At 42.4% G+C, this 25,607-nt stretch overlaps 1 protein-coding gene across 2 annotated transcripts in view; it reads right to left on the reverse strand.

Moving 5' to 3' along the window:
• The window catches only part of APPBP2 (amyloid beta precursor protein binding protein 2), a 45,491-nt gene that overhangs the window by 14,763 nt on the left and 5,121 nt on the right, over positions 1-25,607 (reverse strand). Inside the window, exons 2-6 of one of the 2 annotated variants that reach the window (XM_041001793.1) lie at positions 19,425-19,513; positions 13,799-13,950; positions 10,239-10,362; positions 2,642-2,810; positions 205-294 (exon numbers count right to left, since the gene is read on the reverse strand). In XM_041001793.1, the coding sequence (XP_040857727.1) occupies positions 205-294; positions 2,642-2,810; positions 10,239-10,362; positions 13,799-13,950; positions 19,425-19,513 (624 nt within the window). The remainder of the gene's footprint in view (positions 1-204; positions 295-2,641; positions 2,811-10,238; positions 10,363-13,798; positions 13,951-19,424; positions 19,514-25,607) is intronic. The other variant, XM_041001794.1, reaches the window with a different exon arrangement.

The following is a 25,607-nucleotide window of genomic DNA, read 5'->3' on the forward strand; positions in this document are numbered from 1 at the left end:
TCAGATGTTTTCTTAGTAAATAAAACTAAAGTCTCTAAAATATAAAGCAAGCAGGTTTCTAAAATCTAGCTCAGAAACTTCGGAAATAAGCTTGTTTAGTATGCAATAACAAATAACACTGGAAAATTTAAACAATGCATTGGCCCAGTAACCCCTATAATTTATTTAATAACTCTTAACAGTTTTATGTTACATTACATTTACCTTAGAAGCTTGTCTTAAGACATCCACCACAACTTTGACTGGTAACCCTGCTGTGATTTCTTTCATTGCCTCAATACACCATTTGTATGCCTAAAGAGAAATGCAGTTACAGAACATATAGATGTGTAATAAATCAAATTGATAATAGTTAACAAACAACTGGTAATCTTTCCTGAAAACTGTCAAGCACTTGAAATGGATGGGGGTATACTGAGTAGTGTCTCAACATCTGAACCAAAGTCTATCCTTTTATGTTATTTTTCTTGTATCTGCTGAATGGATTCTATTTTAATGGATTATTTTATTGCCTATTGCGCACAATGTTCTAAATACAGGAGCCATTATCTAATGTTTCAGCAGATGCATTCACACAAAATTTGATAGAAGGCAGAGGAGCAAAGACACAAACCAGCACTCTGATACAGAATATAGGCATTCTAAATAGCAACATAACCTGCTGTGACGTAATGCCTACCCCCTTACTTTTTTTCAAAGCTGTTTTTATATATTTTTTTAAAATTCTTATTTTCAAGATTTTATAATTGGGGCTGGTGCAAAGGTTCAACTGGCTAGTCCCCCACCTCCAAGCACCAGCATTTCATCCCATGTAGGCACTGGCTAGGGCCCCAGCTACTCCACATCCTATCCAACTCCCTGCTTATGGCCTAGAAAAAGCCAGGAAAGCTTTGGGAAAATGCACCCAGATGGAAGAGCTTGAAAAAGTTTCTGGGTCCTGGCTTCAGATTGGCTCAGCTCTGACTGTTGCGGCCATTGGGGGATGAACCAGCAGATGCAAGATTTTTCTCTTTGTCTTTCCTCCTCTCTGTAAATCTATCTGTCTTTCCAATGAAAATAAATAAATCTTAAAATAAATACATATTTTAAACTTGATATGAAAGGCAGATTCACACAGACAGAGGGAAAGACAGGGATATCCCTTTGCTGGTTCACTCCCCAGAAGGTCAAAACAGTCAGCACTGGGCTCACCAGGAGTTCCTTCCAGGTTTCCCCAAGCACTTAGGACATCTGCTGCTTTTCCCATGCCATGAGCTTGGAGCAGCTGGGACATAACCTGCCACCCATTCATAAGGTCAGTTTGTAGGTGCAGGACTTTATCAACTACGTCGATCCTCCAAAGTCTTATTGTTTTAATTTATTTTAGATGGACTGAAATTAAAATTCCTGTTTCACTCCCCAAATGCATTCAATAGCCTGACAGAGGACAAGGTGAAACCAAATGATTTATGCCATCACTTGCTGTCTCTCAGGATCTGCATAAACCAAACCCAGAATCAGGAGCCAGAGTTGGATACTGAATTCAAGCACTCCAATGCAGGCCATGGGGTGTTGCATACTATATGATAACCACTAGCCAAAATGCCTGCTCCTTGACTCATTCCTGCAAAAGATACTGTAGCAACATGATCTTACTATCAGAACTGTACCCATATCACTTCAACATTCAGAATTTTCAGGTATCACTTCCAGTGATAATCTTCCATTAAATAAGGTACATATTTATACTACTGGGGCAAAATAACAGTAGTGATAAGTTTAAAATATGAAAGCACAATGGCAGTTATTTGACAGCATGAAATAATTATAGTATCCATAAACACAACAACCAAGTGAAGGAGTTAAGCACACACAAATTACTTTTCAACTATGTGATTGTTTGCATCTGAGCATTAAATTAATTGTATAAAAAGCCAGGAATGAAGCTATTTTGCTCATTCAGACAGGGGGAGGAGTAACATAATGAAACCCATAAATAAAATTAAGTTTCCTGAAGCAACTGTTTAACTTAGCAGTTACGACACCTTCATCTCAACATCAGAGTACTTGCAATTGAAACATGGCTCCACCTCCTTCCTACCTCCAACTTCTGGCTAATGCAGATTTTGGGAAGCACAGGTGAAGGCACAGTAATATTCTGTCACACATACGAGTGAATTAAACAGAGCTCATGGCTCCCAGCTTTGGCCCTGCCCATGACAGCCCGGTTCAGCTGCTGTGAGAATTTGGGAGGTGAAACAGTGGATGAGAGTGCAATCCATTTCTATTTCAAATTAAGGAATAATGATGATAATAAACACAGTTTTTCAATGATATAAATACCTACAGTTATGAGTTAATCTGGAGCTACACATACAGTATAAAACATCTATGAAAGTTCATTTAATGAAGATGTCCATCAAAATAATTAAGGTGGAGACACACTTAACTCAAAACAAAAATTACAAACATCCTAAAATTGTACACAAATGTATTAAAAACTCCATGTCACATACACTAATTTTAAATATTGCTTTACAAAAGCCTAAACCTAACACACAGAAATGAAACCTTTGAGACATAAAGTGAGGTCTGTGTTACTCCATCCCACTGCACAGATACTGATCACTGATCACAGTGAGATGCACTTCAGGACACTCACCTCATCATAATGACTTTTGGCAAACAGAAGTGCACACAGCTCCCCATAGAGTGCAGCTTTATTTGCTTGCTGGCCATGCTTTGATAGTTTATCCATGTATGTCTGAGCTAACTTAAATGTTTCTTCACCTAAATGGTATTTGCAATTTCCATTTCGAACATGAAGCAATCTATAAAAACACAAGTAACAAATCCTATATGATTGAGAATTCTAGGAGGGTGGACCTATTAATTTTTTCCAGATCAGCAAAGCAATGAAATTACTCAATGCATGTAGATGCAAGAGATGAGACAGCATGAGACTAATGCTCACAAGTTGGTTTATCATGTTTTTCAATAAACCTTCCATGAAAAAACTCACAACACTAATTCCCAGGATTCTCTAAGTACTTATGCTTACTTTGTATACTCAGCAAGTGCTCATTTTAAGAAAAGAATATTCGCAGCAAGTACTGTGATGTAGCAGGTAAAGTTACTGACTACCCTGTCAACATGCCATTTAAGTCCTGGATGCTCCACTTTCAATTTGCTCCCTGCAAATGCATCTGGGAGAGAATAGAAGAGGACTACTACACCCATGTGAGAGACCTGAAAGAAGATGCTGGCTCTGGCCTGCACAGTCCTGGTCACCGTGGCATTAGATTACAAACAAATCTCTCTTCCCACTTTATCTGTAACTACAGTAAATTTCTGAAATAAATAAAATTTATTCTTGGATTCAAATCCAAAGAAAGAGTAGTCAGTGTAAGAAATTTGGGAAATCACAGGACTGGGGCAATAGCTCAACTATTTCATATGGGTGCTGGTTCTTTTCCTAGCTGCCCTGCCTCCCCTCCAGCTCCCTGCTTGTAGCCTGGGAAAGCAAAGCCTTGGGACCCTGCACACACATAGGAGACCTGGAAGAAGCTCCTGACTCCTAGCTTCAGATCAACTCTGCTCTGGCCATTGCAGCCACTAGGGGAGCGAACCACTGGGCAGAAGCTCTTTCCATCTCTCTCTGTAAACCTGCCTTTCCAATAAAACAAAATCAAATCTTAAAAAAATAAAAATAAAACATTGAAGTGTAATAAATAATAAGATTAGGCCAAAGTCCTGGAGTATTTTTTTAGACCATCAAATTCTAGTTCACAGACAAAAGGAACATAATTTGTCAGGCTACTTGAGAAGAGTGAGATGATTAATTTCTCTGATTTTTTTGTGTCCTTAACTGTAAATCTGCCTTTCCACTGAAAATAAATAAATCTTAACAAAAAAAAAAACAAAACAAAACAAAACAAAAAACAAAAAACCCGTGCCCATATGGGATCCTGGTGCATACAAGGCAAGAACTTTAGCCACTAGGTACTGTGCCTGGCCCCAGGGTTTTCTTTAAATTCTCATTTCAGAAAGCTTTTTTTTCCATTTCAAAACAAAAAATAAAATAATCTCAGTCTACACTTTTAGGAAATAATAAACAGTAGGAAGAAATGGAAAATAAAATCTACATTTATTCTGCCCTTAAGAGGTTCAGCAAAAAGTTTTCTCCCCACTAGAGGTCTGGAAACATCGTAAGCTCAAACCAATGACACCCTTGCATTGATTAATTATACAGAAAAGGTCCAAAAAAAGGATCAGGGACATGCTCTTAGGGTTTCATCCTCAAAAAGACACCAATACGGTTATACTTCTGCAAACATGGGTTTCCTGTTTTAGTGAGAATAGCAAATCTTAAAGGAAACAAACAAAAAAATCCTGCCTATATACTAAACATGTATCAATTCTTCCCTTGTAATTATTAAAGTAATACAATAACTATATACATGGTATTTAAATATTAGATTTTGTGAGTATCCCAGAAAAAATATATGTGCATAGGGAATATATACATAGGTTATATGCAACATCTCACTATTTTATATAAAGGACATGAACATTCATGATTTTTGGAATTTCAGAACCAATTTTGCGTCTTAAAACCAATCCCATGAATACTGAACGAGGCCTATATAAAAAATATGGTTATCTTTGTGTGGCAGGGTTATGGGACAGCAGTTTCTTCTTCATAGCTTTATGCATTTTCATTATTTGTTTGGCAAAATCATATATACATAGAAAATACAAAGGTATTATATAAAAAAATGTGCTAAGGGGACAAAGTCCTAAAAGAATACATAAGAATTGAAAAATGGTAGCAGGTTTAACTACAGGAAGGCTAAGAAGGCTCTCTGATATTTGCTCTTTAGATGAGAAATTAGCATTTTGACATTAAATTGAAAAAAAGATAACCATTCTCTCTCACATCAATCTCAAAGCTGCAAGGATTAGCCAAGGATTTTATTTGTATCTGGCTTCTAAAACACTTTTCTTCCCAATGGTACTAAAGGTACAATCAGTAAATAACACAAATTTCCTTCTGCATTAAACAAAAACAAGAAACAAAACTACATCTGAAAAATAAACCTTCATTTCCAAACAATACTGAGGATAAGACAGAATTACTACTACATATAAACTAAAAACACTAATAATGACCAAGAACTTGGTAAATCTACTTGTGTAGAAGCAAACTTTACTTTGAAATTTCAAATTCATAGGTACAAAATATCTTATCCTGGCATGTAAGCAGTCAGCTAGCATTTTAAACGGCTTGGTTTCTTGCTCTAGAAAGTATTATAATTTCACACAGGTTTATTTCAAAGAGAGTAATCAGTATATTGTTAGCTACTTAATCAATAGTGTCCTTTTTTTCTTTAATACAGACCCATGAATTTACTCAGGGTAGGTAAACACACAATTAAAAATATTGTTTCCCAGACTACCTTGCACAAGTTAGAAAGTGTTCAGAATGTTCCCAATTTAAGACCAGGGCAGGGAGGCATGGGTTTAACAGTTGTATGAATGCCCAGTCCTGTGTTGGAGTCTCTCTCCTACTTGACACCTACCAACGCATACTCTGGAGATGGCATATGATGGCTCAAAAGCTTGAGTCACAGCCACCTGCTCAAGAGACCACCACTTTGAGAGTGGAGCAGTAGTTATGAGCTTTCTCTGTGTCTGTATATTTGTCTGCCTCTCAAAAACAAAAACAGAGATAAAGAAAAAAAAATCTAAAGAGACATAGCGTAATGCTTTGGGGAAAGCAGTACTTTATTTCACAAACAGAGTTGGTGGGGAGCAGCACCATGGAGTAACAGGTTAGGCACTGGCTCTGATTATCAGCACCCCATATGGGTGTTAGTTTAAGTCCAAGTTGCTCCACTTTCAGTTTAGCTCCCTGCTAATACGCCTGGGAAAACAACAGAGATGGCCCAAGAGCTTGGCCCTCTATATTTCTGTGGATGAACTGGAAGAATTTCCAAGCTCCTGAGTTCAGCCTGGCTCAACCACAGTCATTGCAGCTATTTGGGTATGAACCAGCAGATGGAAGATCTCTGCTTTTCTCCCTCTCTATCACTCTTCCAAATAAATTTTATTTATCTTTTTAAAATTTATTTATATTGCAAAGTCAGATATAGAAAGAGGAGGAGAGACAGAGAGAAAGATTTTCTATCTGATGATTCACTCTCCAAGAGACTGCAACGGCCAGTGCTGCACCTATCCAAAGCCAGGAGCCAAGAGCTCTTTCAGGTCTCCCATGTGGATGCAGGGTCCCAAGGCTTTGGGTTGTCCTCAACTGCTTTCCTAGGCCACAAGCAGGGAACTGGATGGGAAGTAGGGCTGCCAGGATTAGAACCAGCTCCCATATGGGATACTGGCGTGTTCAAGGAGAGGACTTTAGCTGCTAGGCCATTGTGCCAGGCCCAAGTAAACATTTTATTAAACAGCATTGCAGGGGATGACTTTATCTGCAATGCCACAATGCTGACTCTAAAAAATAAATCTTAAAGGGAGAGGGCAGGTTATTCGTCACATCAAAGCACACAAGTCGGACAGCTGGCTTGGGCTCCTCACTACTGCTTTCTGCTACCATGGATCCTAGAAAGCAGTGGTGATGATGCAAGGAAAAGGGTTCCTGCGACCCTTTGGAGTGAGCTCCTAGTTCCTTTCCAACTTTCCCCATTACAGGCATTTGAGGAATGAATCAATAGAGGTGAGCTCTCTCCTTGTTCATTTAAAGTTCCTCAAATATCTAAGTAAATAGAAATTTTACAAAGAGAACAAACAGCAGACTCATCTGGCTATAACAGAAGTCATAAAGCTACATATACAAGGTAGTTAGATGAAATGAATTTCCTAGTTCTCCAAATAAAAATCAAGCTGTGCCAATGAATTCTTATTTGGTTAAGAATAGTGTAAAGAAAAATTATAATAAAATCATGTGGAATGGATTTTCTATTCTAAATAAAAAAATTCATGTAATAAAAATATCTAATATGGCAAACCTCATACAGGAGACTCTAGTCTTCAATTTATATAAAGATAGAAACAGCAGAAGAGGAATGAATGATGTAGATCTGCTACTACAAATTATTATTCCTAATTACTGGCCCAAGTCTCAAACCTTTTGGAGTTTCTTCACATAAATATTTGCAACCATCATCTAGTACTTACTAAATATATGTAGGAAGTTATCATAAGCTTTGAAAACACTTATAAAGTAAGTCTACACATAATTAACTTTAGAATTTGAATGTATCTCTTAATACAAGTAAGCCTATATAAAGTAGGATAATGAGAGCCTCAAAAGAAATCCAATTGGTTAACAGAACATATGCTTTACTCAATTTTAGCTTAAAACAAAAAAGGTTTCAGAACAATCCATATTCTAGTTTTGAAGGGGTTCAGACTTGATTAACTCATTGCGGAAATACACAGGAAACAGTAACATCAGTATCCACATCAGAGCACTACTTTTATTTTCAGAGAATATAAATCTATAGTTTTATTAAGACAAAAACTGACAGTATGGGATGAAGCTTACATTTAAACAGTTTTCACAGAAACCTAACACACGCCTAAAGAGAGATATTTATAATGTAATTAGATGTAGGTCTAGACCATGTCAAGAACTGATGGATCTCATGAATCAAAACAACATCTTGGGGCCCGGAGGTGTGGCCTAGCGGCTTAAGTCCTCGCCTTGAACACACTGGGATCCCATATGGCCGCCGGTTCTAATCCCGGCAGCTGCACTTCCCTTCCAGCTCCCTGCTTGTGGCCTGGGAAAACAGTCAAGGACGGCCCAAAGCCTTGGGACCCTGCACCTGTGTGGGAGACCCGGAAGAAGTTCCTGGATCCTGGTTTTGGATTGGCATAGCATCAGCCGTTGTGCTCACTTGGGGAGTGAATCATCGGACGGAAGATCTTCCTCCCTGTCTCTCCTCCTCTCTGTGTATCTGACTTTCCAATAAATAAATAAATCTTAAAAAAAAAAAAAATCTTGGTAATCAGCTAATTCTTAGGATTAACAAACAAACACTGTCTGGTGTTTTGAAGTAAACCACTGCCCTAGTTTGAACGCTCAGTCTGCTTCTGAAATCATTCCACCCTTGGATAGCTTCAATGAAACTTGTGCTGTCAGTGACTGAAAACTGCCGCCTGTGCCCGCAGAGCTCAAGGGTAAAAACACAACAGAGCAGAGCACTACTTTGAATCCCAGCTTGCCTTCCTCCAATTCAATTCCCTACTACTGTGCCTGGAAAAGTAGAGATCTGCCTAAACACCTGGGACACTCACCCATGTGGGAGACCCAGAAGATCTGTTAAGACTTTAAAAAAAGAAAGATGACTCATTCATTTGAAAGGCAGAGTTAGTTTGCAGAGAGGGTGACGGGTAGAAGAGTCCATTCAGACTGGTTCACTTCGCCAAAAGGTAGCAATAGCCGGAGATGGAATCAGGGGATTCCACTAAGTCTCCCACATGGGTGCTGGGACCCAAGCTTTCCTAGGTCCATCAGCAGGGATCTGGATTGAAAAAGCAGCTGGGACATGAACCAGTGCCCGTATGGGAGGCTAGCATTGCAGGGGGTGGCTTTATCTGCAATGTCACAGTGCTGGTCCTAAAAAAATATCTCTTAAAGGGAGAGAGACAGAAGAGAGGAAGAGAGATAGAGAAAGATAAGTGGGAAGGATAGAATGCTATGGACAGAAAGACAAAACACCTGGGTTGGGCTAGAAAAATAGCTGGGAACCAGGAATTCAAGCCAGGTCTCAGTCATATTAGCAAGAAGCTGGAATTTGCAGCAGAGTTGCATCTTGGAGCTCAGGTGCTCTTGGTAGGTCACATCAATATCCCAATCAGCAATTTTACTAATTGGGTAAGGGTCCATGCCAATTTTAAAATATTTTATATGGCTCTCCCTTGAATTTTATATACAAATTATTTTTACAAGGCCTGGCACCGTAGCTCAGCAGCTAAAGTTCTCACCTTGCATGCACCGGGATCCCCTATGGGCACTGGTTCTAATCCTGTCTAATCCTGGAGACTCCCTGCTTCCATCCAGCTCCCTGATTGTGGCCTAGGAAAGCAGCTGAGGCTCCGGGCTCCTGGCTTTGGATTGACACAGCTCCAGCTGTTGCAGCTGCTTGGGGAATAAATCAACGGACGCAAGATCTTCCTCTTTGTCTCACCTCCTCTCTATATATCTGACTTAGCAATAAAAAAATATATATATATATATTAAAAATTATTTGTACAAAGTAACAAATTGTGGAAAGAAGAAATATATACAAAAAAGCTAAAGCTGAATGTCAGATGTGCAGATAAAGATAACAAAAGCAACCTCTAGTGACTATATCACAGTGTAGTTACCCAATATTATGACACTGGTATCCCACTGGGTGCCAGTTTATGTCCTGCTGCTTCACTTTCAATCCATCTCCCTGATAATGGCCTGGGGAAAACAATAGCAGACAGCCCAAGCACTTAGGTCCCTGACCAAGTTCTTGGCTCCTAGCTTCAGTTTGGCTCAGCCCTGGCATTGCAGTTATTTGTGGAGGGAACCAATGAATGGAAGATCTCTCTTTCTCTCCCCTTCCTCCCCTCTATGAATCTGCCTTTCTGACTTATTTATATGTATCATTTATTTATTTATCTGTAACTCTGAAAGTCAGAAGTAAAGATACAGGGAGACAGAATAGATAGCAAAGACTCTTTCACCAGATGGTTCACCCCACAAATGGCTACACTGGCTGGAGTTGGTCCATTCTGAAGCTAGGAGCCAGGAGCTTCTTCTGGGTGGGTGCAGGGGCTCAAGCACAGGGGCTGTGCTCTGCTGTTTCCCCGGGTCCACTAGCAGGGAGCTGGGTTAGAAGTGGAGTAGCCAAGACAAGACTGGAAGCAGTAGCTATATGGAATGCTGATGTTACAGGTGGAGATTTTACCCACTATGCCTAGGTACCACTCTCCAAATAAATAAATCATTAAAAAAAAAAAATCACAAGAGAAACCTGTCTTGGGTTAACCATCTAAGGCCTAGCACATTTTCTAGTACATAATGAAATGCTAAGCGTCCAGAGCAGATTACGCTTAAGACAAAATAGGAGACCAGACCAGTGAAACTGACATAAATAACCCCATCGGACACTTACTCTATGCTAGCTTACACTAGGAAGAGCTAAAATTACAAAAGTCACTATGTACCATTACAGCATGTAATTGAAGAGTCTGATCCTACTTACCTTACACAACATTCTACTGCACGAAACCAATGAAGCATCTCATCATGTAGAGTACACAACTGAAGGCAGGACAGAAAAACTTTCTCAGCATCACTGTACCAGCCTGCATCAGAAAGAAAGCCACCTAAAGAACAAGAAAACCCAGTTAGATTTAATAATGCAATAAATTTTTTGAAACCAAACAGTGAATACCTAAACTAAAAGATTCACAATATTGAAGTTCTGTATTTAGCCTAAAACAAAGGCATTCATTGGGAGAATAATTTTCTCTAAAAAGTTTTAAATTAAGGGAATTAGTATTAACGCTGACACTTAATTCAAGAGTTTTCAACCTTAAACAATTCTCTACGGCCTAAGAGCTGACATTTTTTAGGTTATAAATAATAAGACTACGGGTTGGTACAGTGCCTGCCAGCACCAGCATGCTATATAGGCACCGGTTTGTGTCCCAGCTGCTCTATTTCTGATCCAACTCCCTACTTATGGCCTGGGAAGGCAGCAGCAGATGGACCAAATCCTTGGGCCCATGTATCCATGTATCCATGTGGGAGACCCAGAAGCTCCTGCTTCTTGCATTCAGATCAGCTCAATTCTGGCTGATTCAGCTATCTGGGGAGTGAACCAGCAGATAGATGACTTCTGTCTCTCCCTCTCTCTCTGTAAAATCTGTCTTTCAAAATAAAACAAACCTTTTTTTAAAAAGCTACATTTTAAGTATTCTGATATTTTCATCTTGTAATCTACAACTTTTCACTCTCCACATTCCCCATCCTAAACTTGAAGAAACAGACATATAAAATTGATCTTTGTACAGGCAGCACATGATCAAGGACACACGCATAACAAACACAACAAACAGCAGGTGTTTGTCATAGTAGCACAGACCCTTCTGGGAAAATCCACATCCCATACTGGAATGTCTAGATTTAAGTCCTATCTCCAGTTCTTCTTTTATGAGATGCATTTCTCATAAAGACTTAGAGAGAAAGAAGGAAAGACAGAGATCTTTCAACCACTAATTCACTACCCAATTGAAATCAAAGCTTGAAAATGTATCTGGATCTCCCATGCAGGTGCAGGAGCCCAAGCACTTTGGCCATCTAGTGCTGCTTCTCAAAGTACGTTAGCAGGGAGCTAGGTGGAGAGTGAAACAGCTAAAACTTAATCAGATGCCCACGTGGTGGCTTAACCAGTTGCACGATAGGGCCTGTCCCCCCCAGCTTGACTTGTAATCTAACGTCCTTCTAATGAGAACCTTGGGAGGCAGCAGGTGATGAATTAAGTAATTAGGTCTCTGCCATTCAAAACAGACCAGATTGAGTTATGGACTCCTGTCATTGGCCTGGATCGGTCCTGACTGTTGCAGATACTTGTGAAGAATACCAGGGGTTGGAAAATCATTCCAATAAGTGAAAACATAAGACAATGAGCTTGTTCCCCTCACTGGGCGGAGGGAGGAGATTTTCATTAGAAAATCAGATTTATAGAGGACAGAAAGATCTTCCATGTACTGATTCACTCCCCAAATGGCCACAACAGCCAGAAGAGCTGTTTAGATAACCTGAAGCCAGGATCCAGAAGCTTCTCCCAGATCTCTCATGCAGATGCAGGGTCTCAAGGCTTTGGGCGATCCTCTACTGGTTTCCCAAGCCATAAGCAGGGAGCCGAATCAGAAGTGGAGCAGTTGGCACAGGAACGAATACCCAAATGGGATGTCAGTGCTCACAGGCAGATTAGTCAGTTGAGCCATCGTCCCAGCCCCTTCCTTTTTTCTTAGTAGGAAATTAAAACACTGTCCTCCTACAGCCCAGATTTACTATTTGCTAAAATTATTGCCATCCTGTTGGAGGTTTTAGTCCTCTACAATTGCTAAGGTTCAACATACTTAAAACACTTACTGTTCAAGTTTAAGAAGAAAAACTTGGGGCAAAATAAAAACAAAACTTACAAAGTATTACTAAATTTATTCAATCCAACTTTATAGGCTCAATTTACAATTATTGTATTATCTTAGCTATTATGGCAAACCTTTCATAGTGTTGTTAAAGATTAGTTATACTAACCAGAAAACAGTAAGTTCAATTCTATAATACTCTTTTTTTACACACTTAAAAACTTAAAATTACATAATAAAACTGATGATGGTTTACCTTCATTGGCAGTATTATTCCTTGGAAACACAAAAAAATACTGTGTGACTTAATAGTGTCAATATCTGAGGGTTAAGAAAATATTATATATTACTCAGACCCAACTCTTACATTTAATTAAAGTATATGTAAATAAACAGTTATTTTATTAAACTGGAGATGCTAGTGTTTAGAACATTCTAGGGCCCTCACCAATACAGAATAATTAGTTTATATGTATTTATATTAAACAACCTTCTACTCCTCACCCCAAGATGCTATAAATTGTGCTGATTATCAGGCTATTGTTTTGTTTGCTTTAAATTTACCCTTCAAGAATCTGTTTAGCAGTGCTGAGGCAAGGACCCTAAAAACCTCATTTCTCCTATGCCAGGTAGCTCAGTGTCAGGCTCTGTCAACAGGAAGAACTAGAAAGAGCTATGGGACCAGACACTGCTTCCCATATCTGTCACCTTGACCTCCACAGACAGCAACACTTTAGCACAGGATTCTTTACTGTGGTAGTGGCAGTTCATTCCAGTAAGGCAGTGAAATCTGTGTTTCTATATCTCCTTCTCTCTGTATTTCTGCCTTTCCAATAAAAATAAACAAATCTTTAAACCACTAAAATAAAAGGGGGCCCAAACACGATACCCTAGTGGCTACATTCTCGCCTTGCATCCCACATGGGGCACCAGTTCATATCCCAGATCTGCTTCTCATCCAGCTCCTTGCCTGTGGCTAGTGAAGGCAGTCAAGGACGGCCCAAACCTGGTGCACTGCACCCGCGTGGGAGACCCAGAAGGGGCTCCTGGCTCTGTACCAGCTCAGCTCCTGCCACTGCAGCCACTTGAGAAGTAAACCAGTGGACGGAAGATTTTTCTCTCTGTATCTCCTCTCTGTATATCTGACTTTCCAATTTAAAATAAAATGAAAACTTAAACACACACACACGGGCAGAGGGGTGCTGCTTGGGACAGCAGCATGCCATATCAAACTACCTGGGTTCCAGTTCTAGCTCTGCTTTTGATTCTAGCTTCCAACTAATGCAAATAAGAAGGTGACAGCTTAAACTCTTGACTCCCTGACACCAAAGCGGATGAAACAGACTCAGCTGTTACAGGGATGTGGGTTAGTCTATTAGTGGATAGGAGCTGTTCTCTTTCTTGCTTTCAAATAAATAAAAACTAACAACCAAAAAATAAAGGACATGATGAAGCTTACTAAAAAAGCCTTTTACTACATGTGGGTTTGCATATGCACTTGAGACAGAAAACACACACTAATGTGAGAATCAACAACAAAAGGAAGTTTGAAATGATGAACTGTGTCCAGACAATTCACTAAAAAACACACACAAAAATGAAGGACCTCGCAGGCGGAAGGCTGAGTCTATCAATGGACAACACATCCTCAGTTTTGATTACTTACCTAAAACAAAGCCAACCTGAATGGCTTTCTCCTTTACTGCAGCATCTGATTCAGCTATGTAAGAGCACCGTCTGCTGAATGAGTAGGCCAAGACTGAAGCAACTTTTACACCATGATCCATCAAAGCCTGAAAGCAATGATGAAGTAAATGTCTGAAAGAGAAGAAAAAGATTATTTCATTTAAAAAATGCTAGGTGATGGGCCCGGCGCGGTGGCGCAAGTGGTTAAAGGTCCTCGCCTTGCACGTCCGGGATCCCATATGGGCGCCGGTTCTAATCCCGGCAGCCCCGCTTCCCTTCCAGCTCCCTGCCTGTGGCCTGGGAAAGCAGTCGAGGACAGTCCAAAGCTTTGGGAACCTGCACCCGCGTGGGAGACCCGGAAGAGGCTCCTGGCTTCGGATCGGCATAGCATCGGCCCGTTGCGCTCACTTGGGGAGTGAATCATCGGACGGAAGATCTTCCTCTCTGTCTCTCCTCTCTGTATATCCGCCTTTCCAATAAAAAAAATAATAATAATAAAAATAAATCTTTAAAAAATAAAATAAAATAAATAAAAAATGCTAGGTGCTTCTCTATCAAATATCAGCAACCATTATTTTCCAGGAGCCAATAAAATAAAAAGTGTTTTCTCCAAACATTTATGAAGCAATAATAATTCAGAATTTAGTCAGATACTTTGTTTTAAAAATTTGTTTTTATTAGCAAGTCATATATACACAGAAAAAGAAGACAGAGAAGATCCATACGCTGATTTACTCCCCAAGCGGCCACAACAGCTGAAGCTGAGTTGATCCGAAACCAGGAGCCAGGAGCTTCGATTGAGTCTCCCATATAGGTGTAGGGTCCCAAAGCTTTGGATAGTCCTCAAATGCTTTCCCAGACACAAGCAGGGAGCTGGATGGGAAGCAAGGTCACCGGAATCAAAACCATCTCCCATATAAGATACCAGCACATTCAAGGCAAGGACTTTAGCCACCAGGCTACCGTGCCAGACCCTTAGCACAAGATATATTCAATCACTCAGTGAGCCTACAAAACTAAGGAAGTAGAAATTGTTTAACTTAATGCCAAAGAAAAATGAAGGTGGGCCCAGCACAGTAAGCTAGTGGTTAAAGTGCTTGCCTTGCATGCACTGGAAACCCATAGAGGAGCCAGTTCATATCCTGGCTGCTTCAACCAGCAGTGCCAGGCCAATTCAAGCTCATAGGCAAATGCAGGTAAAACTGAAATGTGGGGTATGCCAGGCTAGGCTATCACACCTACTGGTTTGCATGAGTCAGGGATGGAGCAGACTGGGCAGAGCCAGGCTGTAGAACTAGCCAGCAAGTGTTGGGACTGAGGATGAGGGTGGGTCAACCCAGGCTGCAGCATCCGAAGGCAAAAGACAAGAGGATGGGCTATGACGAGCTATGTCAAAGCAATCACTGGCAAATGCAAAATCTGTGACTGGGGTCAAGCATGGTAGCCTAGCAGATAAAGTCCTTGCCTTAAACACGCTGAGAACCCACATGGGCGCTGGTTCGTGTCACAGTGGCCCCGCTTCCCATCCAGCTCCCTGCTTATAGCCTGGGGAAGCAGTCGAGGATGGCCCAAAGCCTTGAGACCCTGCACCTGTGTGGGAGACCTGAAAGAGCTCTTAGCTCTTGACTTCAGATGGGTTCACCTCTGACCGCTGGGGCTACGTGGGGAGTGAATCAGAGGACAGAAGATCCTCCTCTCTGTGTATCTGACTTTTCAATTAAAATAAACAAATCTTGGGTCTGGCACAGTGACCCAGTAGCTAAAGTCCTTGACTTAATCATGCCAAGATCCCATATATATGCCGGTTCTAATCCCAGTAGCTTCACTTCCCATCTAGCTCCCTGTTTGTGGCCTGGGAAAGCAGCTGAAGACAGCCCAAAGCCTTGGGTTCCTACATCCGTATGGGGACCCAGAAGAGATTCCTGGCTCCTTGCTTCAGATCGGCATAGCTCTGGCTGTTGCGGTCACTTGGGGAGTGAATCATCGGAAGGCAGGTCTTCCTCTCTGTCTCTCCTCCTCTATATATACATCTGACTTTGCAGTAAAAATAAATAAATAAATCTTTTTAAAAAATCTGACTGGGAGCAAGCCTGGTTGGTAAGCTAACGAGATGCCCCTGCTGGGTTATGATTCCTACTGGTGAGTGTGAGAGCAGAAAAAATGGAGATGGTGGTTTGGGTTGCACATTTCTGCGGTGTTCCTCAATATGCGTGTGCACTGGGTTTGGGGTGTGCCACACTGGGCTAGACTCCAGCACCCACTGGTGCTTATGAGAGCCAGAGTGGGTGTAGATTGGGCTGGGCTAGGTTTCCTCTCCCACTGAACCACGTGAGAGCTACATCAGGGCATGAACTAGTTGTGGCTGGGTTGTAACACCCAACAGTAAAAACTGGATTGGTTGGGCCCGGCACGGTGGCGCAAGTGGTTAAAGGTCCTCCCCTTGCACGCCCGGGATCCCATATGGGCGCCGGTTCTAATCCCGGCAGCCCCGCTTCCCTTCCAGCTCCCTGCCTGTGGCCTGGGAAGGCAGTCGAGGACGGCCCAAAGCTTTGGGAACCTGCACCCGCGTGGGAGACCCGGAAGAGGCTCCTGGCTTCGGATCGGCATAGTATCGGCCCGTTGCGCTCACTTGGGGAGTGAATCATCGGACGGAAGATCTTCCTCTCTGTCTCTCCTCTCTGTATATCCGCCTTTCCAATGAAAAAATAATAAAAATAAATCTTTAAAAAAAAAAAAAAACTGGATTGGTAAGGGGCAGTTAGGCAAGCCTACTGTTCCTGCCAAGACAGGAGGTAGACTAAGTCAACCCAAGCCAAGGCCCCACCAGTGTGCATGAGATCTGCCACAGGGAGGGGACCCAACAAGGAACATGGAGAATCCCTTTGTCGGAGTGTAGCCCCTGTAGGGGAGCACAAGATCCAAGGCAAGGAGCATATCAGACCAGAATACAGTACCTTCTGGCATATGCATGCCTCAGGCCTGGGAGAGCACCAGGCTGGGCCAGTTTATAACACCCCTGGCATATCTGACAACCAGGACGGGGTACAGGGCAGGCTGAGTCAGGACACATCACCAGCCAGTTCATATTAGGGATGGGACTTAAGGATGACTATGCCAGGTTAGGCAACAGCAGCTATCAGAGCGAGCTGAAACTGGAGACAGAACCAATACCAGGCCAAGCCAGGCTACAGCATCCACTGGTAGATGCCAAGGAGAGACAAGCCACACCAGACAAGCACATGCAAGACAGGGGAAGGTGTGCAAGCCCAGCAGGCGAGTAGTGGGGGCTCCCTTGCTGTTCCTGCTCCTGAGTGGGAGGGCTGGCTGAGTGGGGGCAGGCTAAGCTGGGCAGGGCAACACCTGTTGGCCTGCATGTGAACTGGATTAAGGGGAGAGCCAGGCTGGGGTAACTGATTGTATCCACTGGTACAGCCATGAGCCAGAGTAAAGGCAAATGGGTTGGCCTTTGCTGCAGTATCAGCAGGCAAGTGTTGGACCTGGGGGGCAAGTTCTATTGAGCTACACTATAGAAGCACCTGGAGTGTGCAAGATCCGGGGCAGGGAGTAGGCCCATTGGGGAGGTTGTGGGCACCTCTCTGATGGGCACCTCTCTGATGGGCTGCAGCTCCCACTGGTGAACGTGAGAACCAGGACTGGGAACAGGCCTGGTTGGACAGCCAGTGACACCCAATGGCAGGAGTGTGGTCTAGATGGTGGAATCGGCTGGGTTGAATTAGGCTTCAACATCCAATGAGCTGAATGGGTTGTGGAACAGACTGGACCAGTCCACTGCACATGTTGGTAGGCAGAGGAACCACAGTGATGGGTTGGTTCAGGGAAGATTACTGGGGATCGCTCTGACTAGGATTCAGCTCCCCCTGGTGTACATGAGAGCTGAGCATGTGGTGGACGTGGTAGGGCTGGACCAGAGCACCCACTGGTTTGCAAAAGAAAGAAGAACAAATTGATCAACTACCCCAGTGAAAAGTTGACAGCAATCTTCTGAGCGAATGGAGACACTGACGTGGACTCTGTCAGCCAAATGACCTTGGAAGGATTTCCTCATCCTTGTAGCGGCAATATCAACAGCATCTCAGAATTACTGAAACCACTTGAACGCAACCCTCAGAACATGCTCCACAATGGGACCTTGGGATGACACTGTGTACTGGGGAGCCTGGGCATGGTCTCTCACATTGTATCCTTTCCTCCCCAGATATAGAAGAAAAAGAAAATGTATAAACAATGGTTTTGCCAACTTTCCCCTGATCCTTGACCACATCCTGACCAACTACATAGACTGAATAAAAGTACCAATATAAAAGTACCAATCATGGGGAAAAATTTTTTTACAAGTTAAAAATAAAAAAATAAGGAGGCTGTGCAACAGGATGGCGAGTTGGACGTCCATCTGTGTTGCTGAAAGCCCATATGTGCACTGGTTCCAGTCCTGACACTTTTATCACTACATTGGCCATAATAAAATTATTATTTTTTCATAATGTGATTGGTTTTTTTTCAATTTATTTTTATTTGCAAGGCATACTTTAAGAGAAAATCTAGAAAGAAGAACAGAACATTACCCAGTCTTAAAAAAGAGATGAAATTCCAGCCCTAGCACGGTAGCCTAGCGCTAAAGTCCTCACCTTGCATGCGCCAGGATCCTATATGGGCGCCAGTTCTAATCCTGGTGAACCTGCTTCCCATCCAGCTCTCTGCTTGTGGCCTGGAAGGCAGTGGAGGATAGTCCAAAGCCTTGGGAATCTGCACCCACATGGGAAAACCAGAAGAGACTCCTGGCTCTTGACTCTAAGTCGGTGCAGCTCCAACCGCTGCAGCTACTTGGGAAGTGATCTTTCTCAGGCCCGGCACCATAATGGTTAAGGTCCTCACCTTAAACACGCTGGGATCCTATATGGGCGCCAGTTCTAATCCCGGCAGCTCCACTTCCCATCCAGCTTCCTGCTTGTAGCCTGGGAAAGTAGTCAAGCCCAAAGCCTTGGGACCCTGCACCTGCGTGGGAGACCTGGAGGAGGTTCCTGGCTCCTGGCTTTGGATCAGGGCAGCACCGGCCTTTGAGGCCACTTGGGGATGACGAATCGTCAGATGGAAGATCTTCCTCTCTGTCTCTCCTCCTCTCTGTACATCTGCCTTTCCAATAAAATAAATCTTAAAAAAAAAAAAAAGATCTGTCTCTACTTCTCTCCGTATATCTGACTTTCCAATAAAAATAAATCTTAAAAAAAAAAAAAAGATTAAATTCTGACATGGGCTTCATACAATACAGATGAACCATAAAGACAATAGGCTAACTGAAATAATATATATTGTAACAAAAAAGAACAAACAAGGATTGTAGATATGTGGAGAGACTAGAAGAATCAATCTCTCTGAGACAGAAAGAAGAATGGAACATCCAGATGGGGGATAATTAGCTAGCTGGTGCAGCGTTATTGTCTTAAGAGAGTAAATTCCAGAAAAGGATGGTGATGATGTTTCCATCACAATGTGAATATACTTAATGCCACTGAACTATACAGTTAACAATGCTTAAAATCATAAATTTTATTATTATATGTACTGAAGAATTTAAAAAGGAAGCTTACCTTTTATCCAAAGCCCGTAATACTTTAGCAAAAACTTCCAATTCACAAAACTCACTGCCCAGTTGACATAAACGTCCCTGTTGGTAAAGCTGAAGGAACAGAAAAAAGTTTTTTTTAATTCTAAAATTTATTTCAGTTTCTAGTTTAATCTTATTTTATGAATACAACAATATTTATGAATATAAAGTCATGATGACTACAGATATTATCAGGAAATAATGCCTATCCCAAAAGAAATGTAATACTATTGAACAAAATCCTACAATGCATATGAAAATAGCTAAATGGGTACATATAAACACTTAGAATGATACTAGGATACAGAAAGTACTATAAAGTGCTAATTGTTAGTTTTTTTAAGATTTCATTTATTTTTATTGGAAGGCAGATTTACAGAGATCTTCCACCTGTGGTTCATGCACAAAATGGCTGCACCACAATAAAAATCTCCAGTTGTTCTGTGAAGATAACATTCTGCTTCACTGTACTAAGCATATGCTGATCCCCATCCCCTCTCCTTCAACAATCAGCATGCATTTCTGGCAACATTCATTACGGATTTGTGTTAAAATAAGGCCTTAATTTGATTTGATCTCTATTCTGATTAAGGATATACATCAGAATGCATTGGTTTATAGTACTTTTTCTTGCCTTCAAAGTTATCGGGTCCATTTGGTGAAAGATCCTGTATTCTTTATGAAAGCCATATTCTTGCACCCAGTGCAGTAGCCTAGTGGCTAAAGTCCTTGCCTTGCATGCACTGGAATCCCACATGGGCGCCGGTTCTAATCCCAGCAGTCCTGCTTCCCATCTAACCCCTTGCTTGTGGACTGGGAGGGCAGTCGAAGATGGCCCCAAGAGCGTAGCATCAGCATTTGCAGTCACTTGGGGAGTGAATCATCGGATGGAAGATCTTCCTCTCTGTCTCTCCTCCTCTCAGCATATCTGACTTTGCAATAAACAAAAAAAAAAAAAAAAAAAAAAAAGAAAACCACGTTCTAAAAAAAAATTAAAACCCCACAAAGTTTGGTAAGTGGCATGCTTGGAAAACAATCTAAAACTCTTGAAACACTCTGAAGAATCCATAATGGCATCAATTGATCTGCACTGTTTTCTGGAAACTTATTTTTGGTGTTATTTTTGATAATTTTTCATTAGCTATCCAGTTACATTTAATGAAAAAGTTCTTGAACATATTAGCTTTTAGCACTAATAATTTGTAAATGGGCCAGCATTATAGCTCAATTGGCTAATCCTTCCCTTGCAAGTGCCAGGATCCTGTATGGGCACCTGTTCCTGTCCTGGCAGCCCTGCTTCCCTCCAGCTCCCTGCTTGTGGCCTGGGAAAGCAGCAGAGGATGGCCCAAAACCATGGGACCCTGTACAGGTAGGAGATCTGGAAGAAACTCCTAGCTTCAGCTTGGCTCGGCTCTGGCTGTTGCGTCATTTGGGGAGGTAACCAATGGATGGACAGATGATCTTTTTGTCTCTCCTTTTCTCTGTAAATCAGCCTTTCCAATAAAAATAAATAAATCTTTCAGAAAAAAAAAAGGGGGAAGACAGGAAGGGAAGAAGGAGCTTATATCCATATCACAGTGCCTAAGTCTATATGCCTGGTTCCACTCTCAATTCTTGCTTCCTTCTCATGTGCATTATCAGGCTACTCCACGTAGGAGATCTGGAGGAAGTTCCTTCCTCCTGGCTTCAGATCAGCACAGCACCAGCTGTTGCAGTCACTTGGGGAGCGAATCATCAGACAGAAGGTCTTCCTCTCTGTCTCTCCTCCTCCTCTCTGTATATCTGACTTTGCAAGAAAAATAAAATAAAAAGAAAAGAAACCCCAATGTGGAGAAGAATGTCCTGAAGGTATTGCTTGAGTGGTTGTGATAGCTGAGATGGTGTCCGTTTCACTGCTCCAAGGTTGAGGAAAAGATTCACTGGCTGACAGTCCACCGCTCCAGTGCATCCATTCATCCACTTCCTGCTAAAGCTCAGGTAGGAGAATTGCCCAGTCTGTTCTCTCCATTCTGACATGTCCTCTGCAGGCCTAAATAAGCAGGCTGTCTTGACCCCATTATGCAACTGGGCACGCTGTCTGCTGCAGAGGCATCAGCATTCAAGAATGACCAGTCCCAACATACACACCCCTTGATTAGACCACAAATCCTATGATTCTTATTGTGGCCGGAGTTTTGAGTCCAGCAGTCTAGCTGTGGAGTCCCCAAGAAACCTCACCCAGAGTGATCCCAGATCCGACCCTTGCATGTGCCAGTCAGTACAGGTTCCAGTTTAGTCCATCACCCACATCAGCCTACACACAAATGTGATAAATGTAGTTGCCCAGTCAATTCCGCTCCCATGCCCATATCCTACCAGCAAACTGACAGATGCTGCAGTCCAACCCAACTCACTGTGCCACAAACCTGGCCTTACACACACCAGCAGGAATTGCAGCCTAGCTAGAGCGACCCCCCCACCAGGCCCACCACTGGCTCCACTTCCTGCATATGCCAATACGTACAACAGACTAGCCCAGTCTGTGCTGCATCCCAATCAGGCTCTCATATACACCTATTGGTACAGCTCACGCATCCACCCACCCCAAAACCCAGTCCACATGAATGTCAATGGTGCTGTTGGCTGGTCTAGCCTGGTCCACCCTAAGCCCTGCCTCTCATGCGCTCCAGCAGAAGCTGCAGCCCAGCAGAGGAGCCCACAGTTTCCCTATTAGGCCCACTTCTAGGCCCAGATCTTGCACTTTCCAGAGGGTATTGCATTCCAGTCTGACACAACTTGCACCCTATGCTGGCACTTGCCAGTGAATGCCGCAGCAAAGCCCAGCCAGTCAGCACTTATCCTAGCTCTTGCATGCACCAGCATTTGCAGTGGCCTGGCTTATTCTGGCCCTCACCAAAACCCAGCACACATGTAGGCTGATGCTTGCTGCAGCCCTGCCCAGCCCTAATATGAACTGGCAGGTATTGTATCCCAAACTGGCCTGGCCTGACCTGTGTCTTGGCCCACCCGCAGACCTGACCCACATGCATGCTGACGAATATTGCAGTCAGCCTGGCCTGGACTTTCCTCTTCTCAGTTCTCATGCTCACCAGCCAGCGTTGAGTCTTTACAGAGGGGTCCCCAAAGCTCTCCTATGAGACAAACTCCCAGTCATGGATCTTGGCACACCAATGGGTGTTTGACTCAGCCTGATTTGGCCCACCTCCTATCCTGACCTTCACTGGGGGGCAGAGTACTATGAGGCCTTGTGAGACCAGCCCACACCAATTCCAGCTCTCACCAGTGGATGCTACACTCCAGCCCTACCTGGCCTGCTCCCAGACCTGCTTTGTGTCTCAGCTGCTCCACTTCCCATCCAGCTCCCTGCTTACAACCTGGGAAAGCAGTTGAGGACAGCCCAAAGCCTTGGGACCCTGCATCCACATGCGAAACCTGGAAGAGGTTCCTGGCTTCATATCCTCTCAGCTCCAGTCATGTAGCCACTTCGGGAGTGAAGGAGTGCACAGAAGATCTTTCTGTTTCTCCTTCTCTCTGTAAATATGACTTTCCAAAAATAAAATATTTTTTAAAGTTTAAAAAATAATTTTTCCTGTTTTTGAACTTTATCTAAATAGAAACTGCACTGTAAAACTGGTTTCCAAACTGTGCACCAAGATTCCCAACAACATTTCAGGATATAAAAAAATGTAGAAGCCTGCACTGTAGCATAGTAGATTACGCCCCCCATTCAAACCCTACATTCCACATAACTACTAGTGAGAGTCCAGCTGCTTCACTTTCAACACAGATCCACTAATGTGTCTGGAACAGTAGAAGACACACAAGCAGTTGGACCCCTGTGACCCACATGGGAGACTCAGATGGGATTTTTAGCCTCCTACTTCCAGTCTAGCTCAGTCAGACATCACAGCCATTTGGAAAGTAAACCAGAGGAAATAAATGCTCAATGGCTCCTTTGCTCCCTCCATAACTCCACCTTTCAAATAAATAAAAATTTTAGACATAAACCAACTAAAAATATGCAGAGGCTAGCATTGTGACATGATGCCAGCACGTCATAAATGTCAAGTGATGCCTTGGTTGCTCCACTTACAGACCAACTTCCTACTAACATGCCTAGGAAAGAAGTGGAAAATGGTTCAAGTGCTTGAGACCCTGCCTCACACCTTGAAGATATGGATGGGGTTCTAAGCTCTTGGCTTCAGCCTGGCTCAGCCTTGGCCATCAGGACCATTTAGGAAATTAATGAGTAGATGGAAGATATGTCTGTTTCTATTTCTCCCTCAAACTCTGCCTTTCAGATAAATGTTAATTTAAAAAAAAAGTAGTAGTAGTAGTAGGCTGGAGCCACAGTATAGTAGCTTAAGCTTCCACCTGTGGTGTCAGCTCCATACAGGTGCCAGTTCCTTTGCCAACTGTTCCACTTCTGATTCAGCTCCCTATTAATATGCCTAGGAAAGTAGCAAACGATAACCAAGTCCTTGGGTCTCTGTATCCACATGGGAGCCCCAGAAGAAGCTCCAGTCTCCTGGTTTCCTGGTGAGGCTGCCTATTTGGGAAGTGAATCAGCAAATGGAAAATAACTTCTCCTCTTCTACCTTAATAAAATTATGATAATAATAATAATGTTATACAGTGTCCAAAACACACAAGAGCATCTCAGGGTCCCAAGGCTTTGGGCCACCCTTGACTGCTTTCCCAGGCCACAAGCAGGGAGCTGGACAGGAAGTGGAGCTGCTAGGATTAGAACCAGCATATGGGATCCCAGCATGTTCAAGGCCAGGACTTTAGCTGGTAGGCCACGGCACTGGGCTCAAAATAATACTATTTTATCACTCAACTTTTTAAAGTAGATTTTAATTCGCTAAGCATAAATATTTATTTGGATCTCACTACTTAGTAAAACAAATTATTCTGGTCTGAGGGTGGCATGAACCAAGTGCTGTAGAGAGAGAAAGTCTCTGCTACGTACAGTAACCCCAGCTTACCCACAGGGAATATACTCCAAGACACCCAGTGGATTTGTGCAATCATAGGCCATTTTTTTCTACCTATCATGTAACAATGCCACAGAGCATGAGAGTTCATCTGCCCTCTTCTGCTTTACACACTAGTGTCTCCTTTCACTACTACTCATCATTACTGCCATTTTGCAGTAAAATAAGGTTTATCTGAACAAAAGCACCATGATACCAGAGGAGTTCATCTGATAACTTAGAAGGCTGCCAAGTGAATAAACGGATGAGTTAGCACATACAATGCATAGGCTGGACAATGGAATGATTCACATCCTGGGCAGAATGGAGTGAGGTGTCACCAGCACACATCACAATACCCAGAATGGTGCATAATTCAAAACTTATCAATTATATCTGGAATTTGCCATTTGATAATTTCAGACCACAAACGATGAAAAGTAACCATGCAAAGTGAAACTTCAGATTTTTAGGGACTACTGTAATTCTGTCTTCAAAGACTTGTTTATTTGAAAGGCACAGTGACAAGAAAGAAGGACAAACAGAAAGAGATCTTCCATCAATTGATTTAATTCCCAAATGTTCCCAATAGCTGGGGCTGTGCCAGGCTGAGACCAGGAACAAAGAGGCAAAATTCCTTCTGGATTCTCCAAATTGGTGGAAGGAATCAAAGTAGGAACCCAAATTGGACCGTTCCAGGTATATCAGCAAGAAGTTAAATGTTAGAATAGCTGGGATTCAAATCAAGCACTCCAAAATTGAATGCAGGCATCCCAACAGTGGCTTAATCCAAAAAGCCACAACAATCACCTCCATCCCATACTTCACACCATTTTAGGTCTCAATTGTTGTGCTTACAACCCAGCTTTCTGCTAATGCAGCAACGCAGTCACTGAAGAATGGCTCAAGTATTTAAGTGTCTGACAGCCACAGGAGATCCCAACAGAATTTCAAGTTCCTGATTTCTGCCTAGTCCAATACCAGCCACTGTAGCCATTTGGGGAGAAAAGCAACAAACAGATGTATCTCTGTCTAGCCCTCTCTTCTACAACTCTGCTTTTCCAATTAATAAAACCTAAAAAAAAAAAAAGACAAGAAAATGTAAAGAGACCATTGTCCAGCAGGCATGGATTATACATGATTCAAGAAAAAGATGCTCAACTTCATAGAAAATAAAATTTTAAATAGTT

Source organism: Ochotona curzoniae, unplaced genomic scaffold, assembly GCF_017591425.1.
Source record: "Ochotona curzoniae isolate NIBS_2020 unplaced genomic scaffold, NIBS_Ocur_1.0 scaffold_2453, whole genome shotgun sequence".
In the NCBI taxonomy this organism is placed as follows: domain Eukaryota; kingdom Metazoa; phylum Chordata; class Mammalia; order Lagomorpha; family Ochotonidae; genus Ochotona; species Ochotona curzoniae.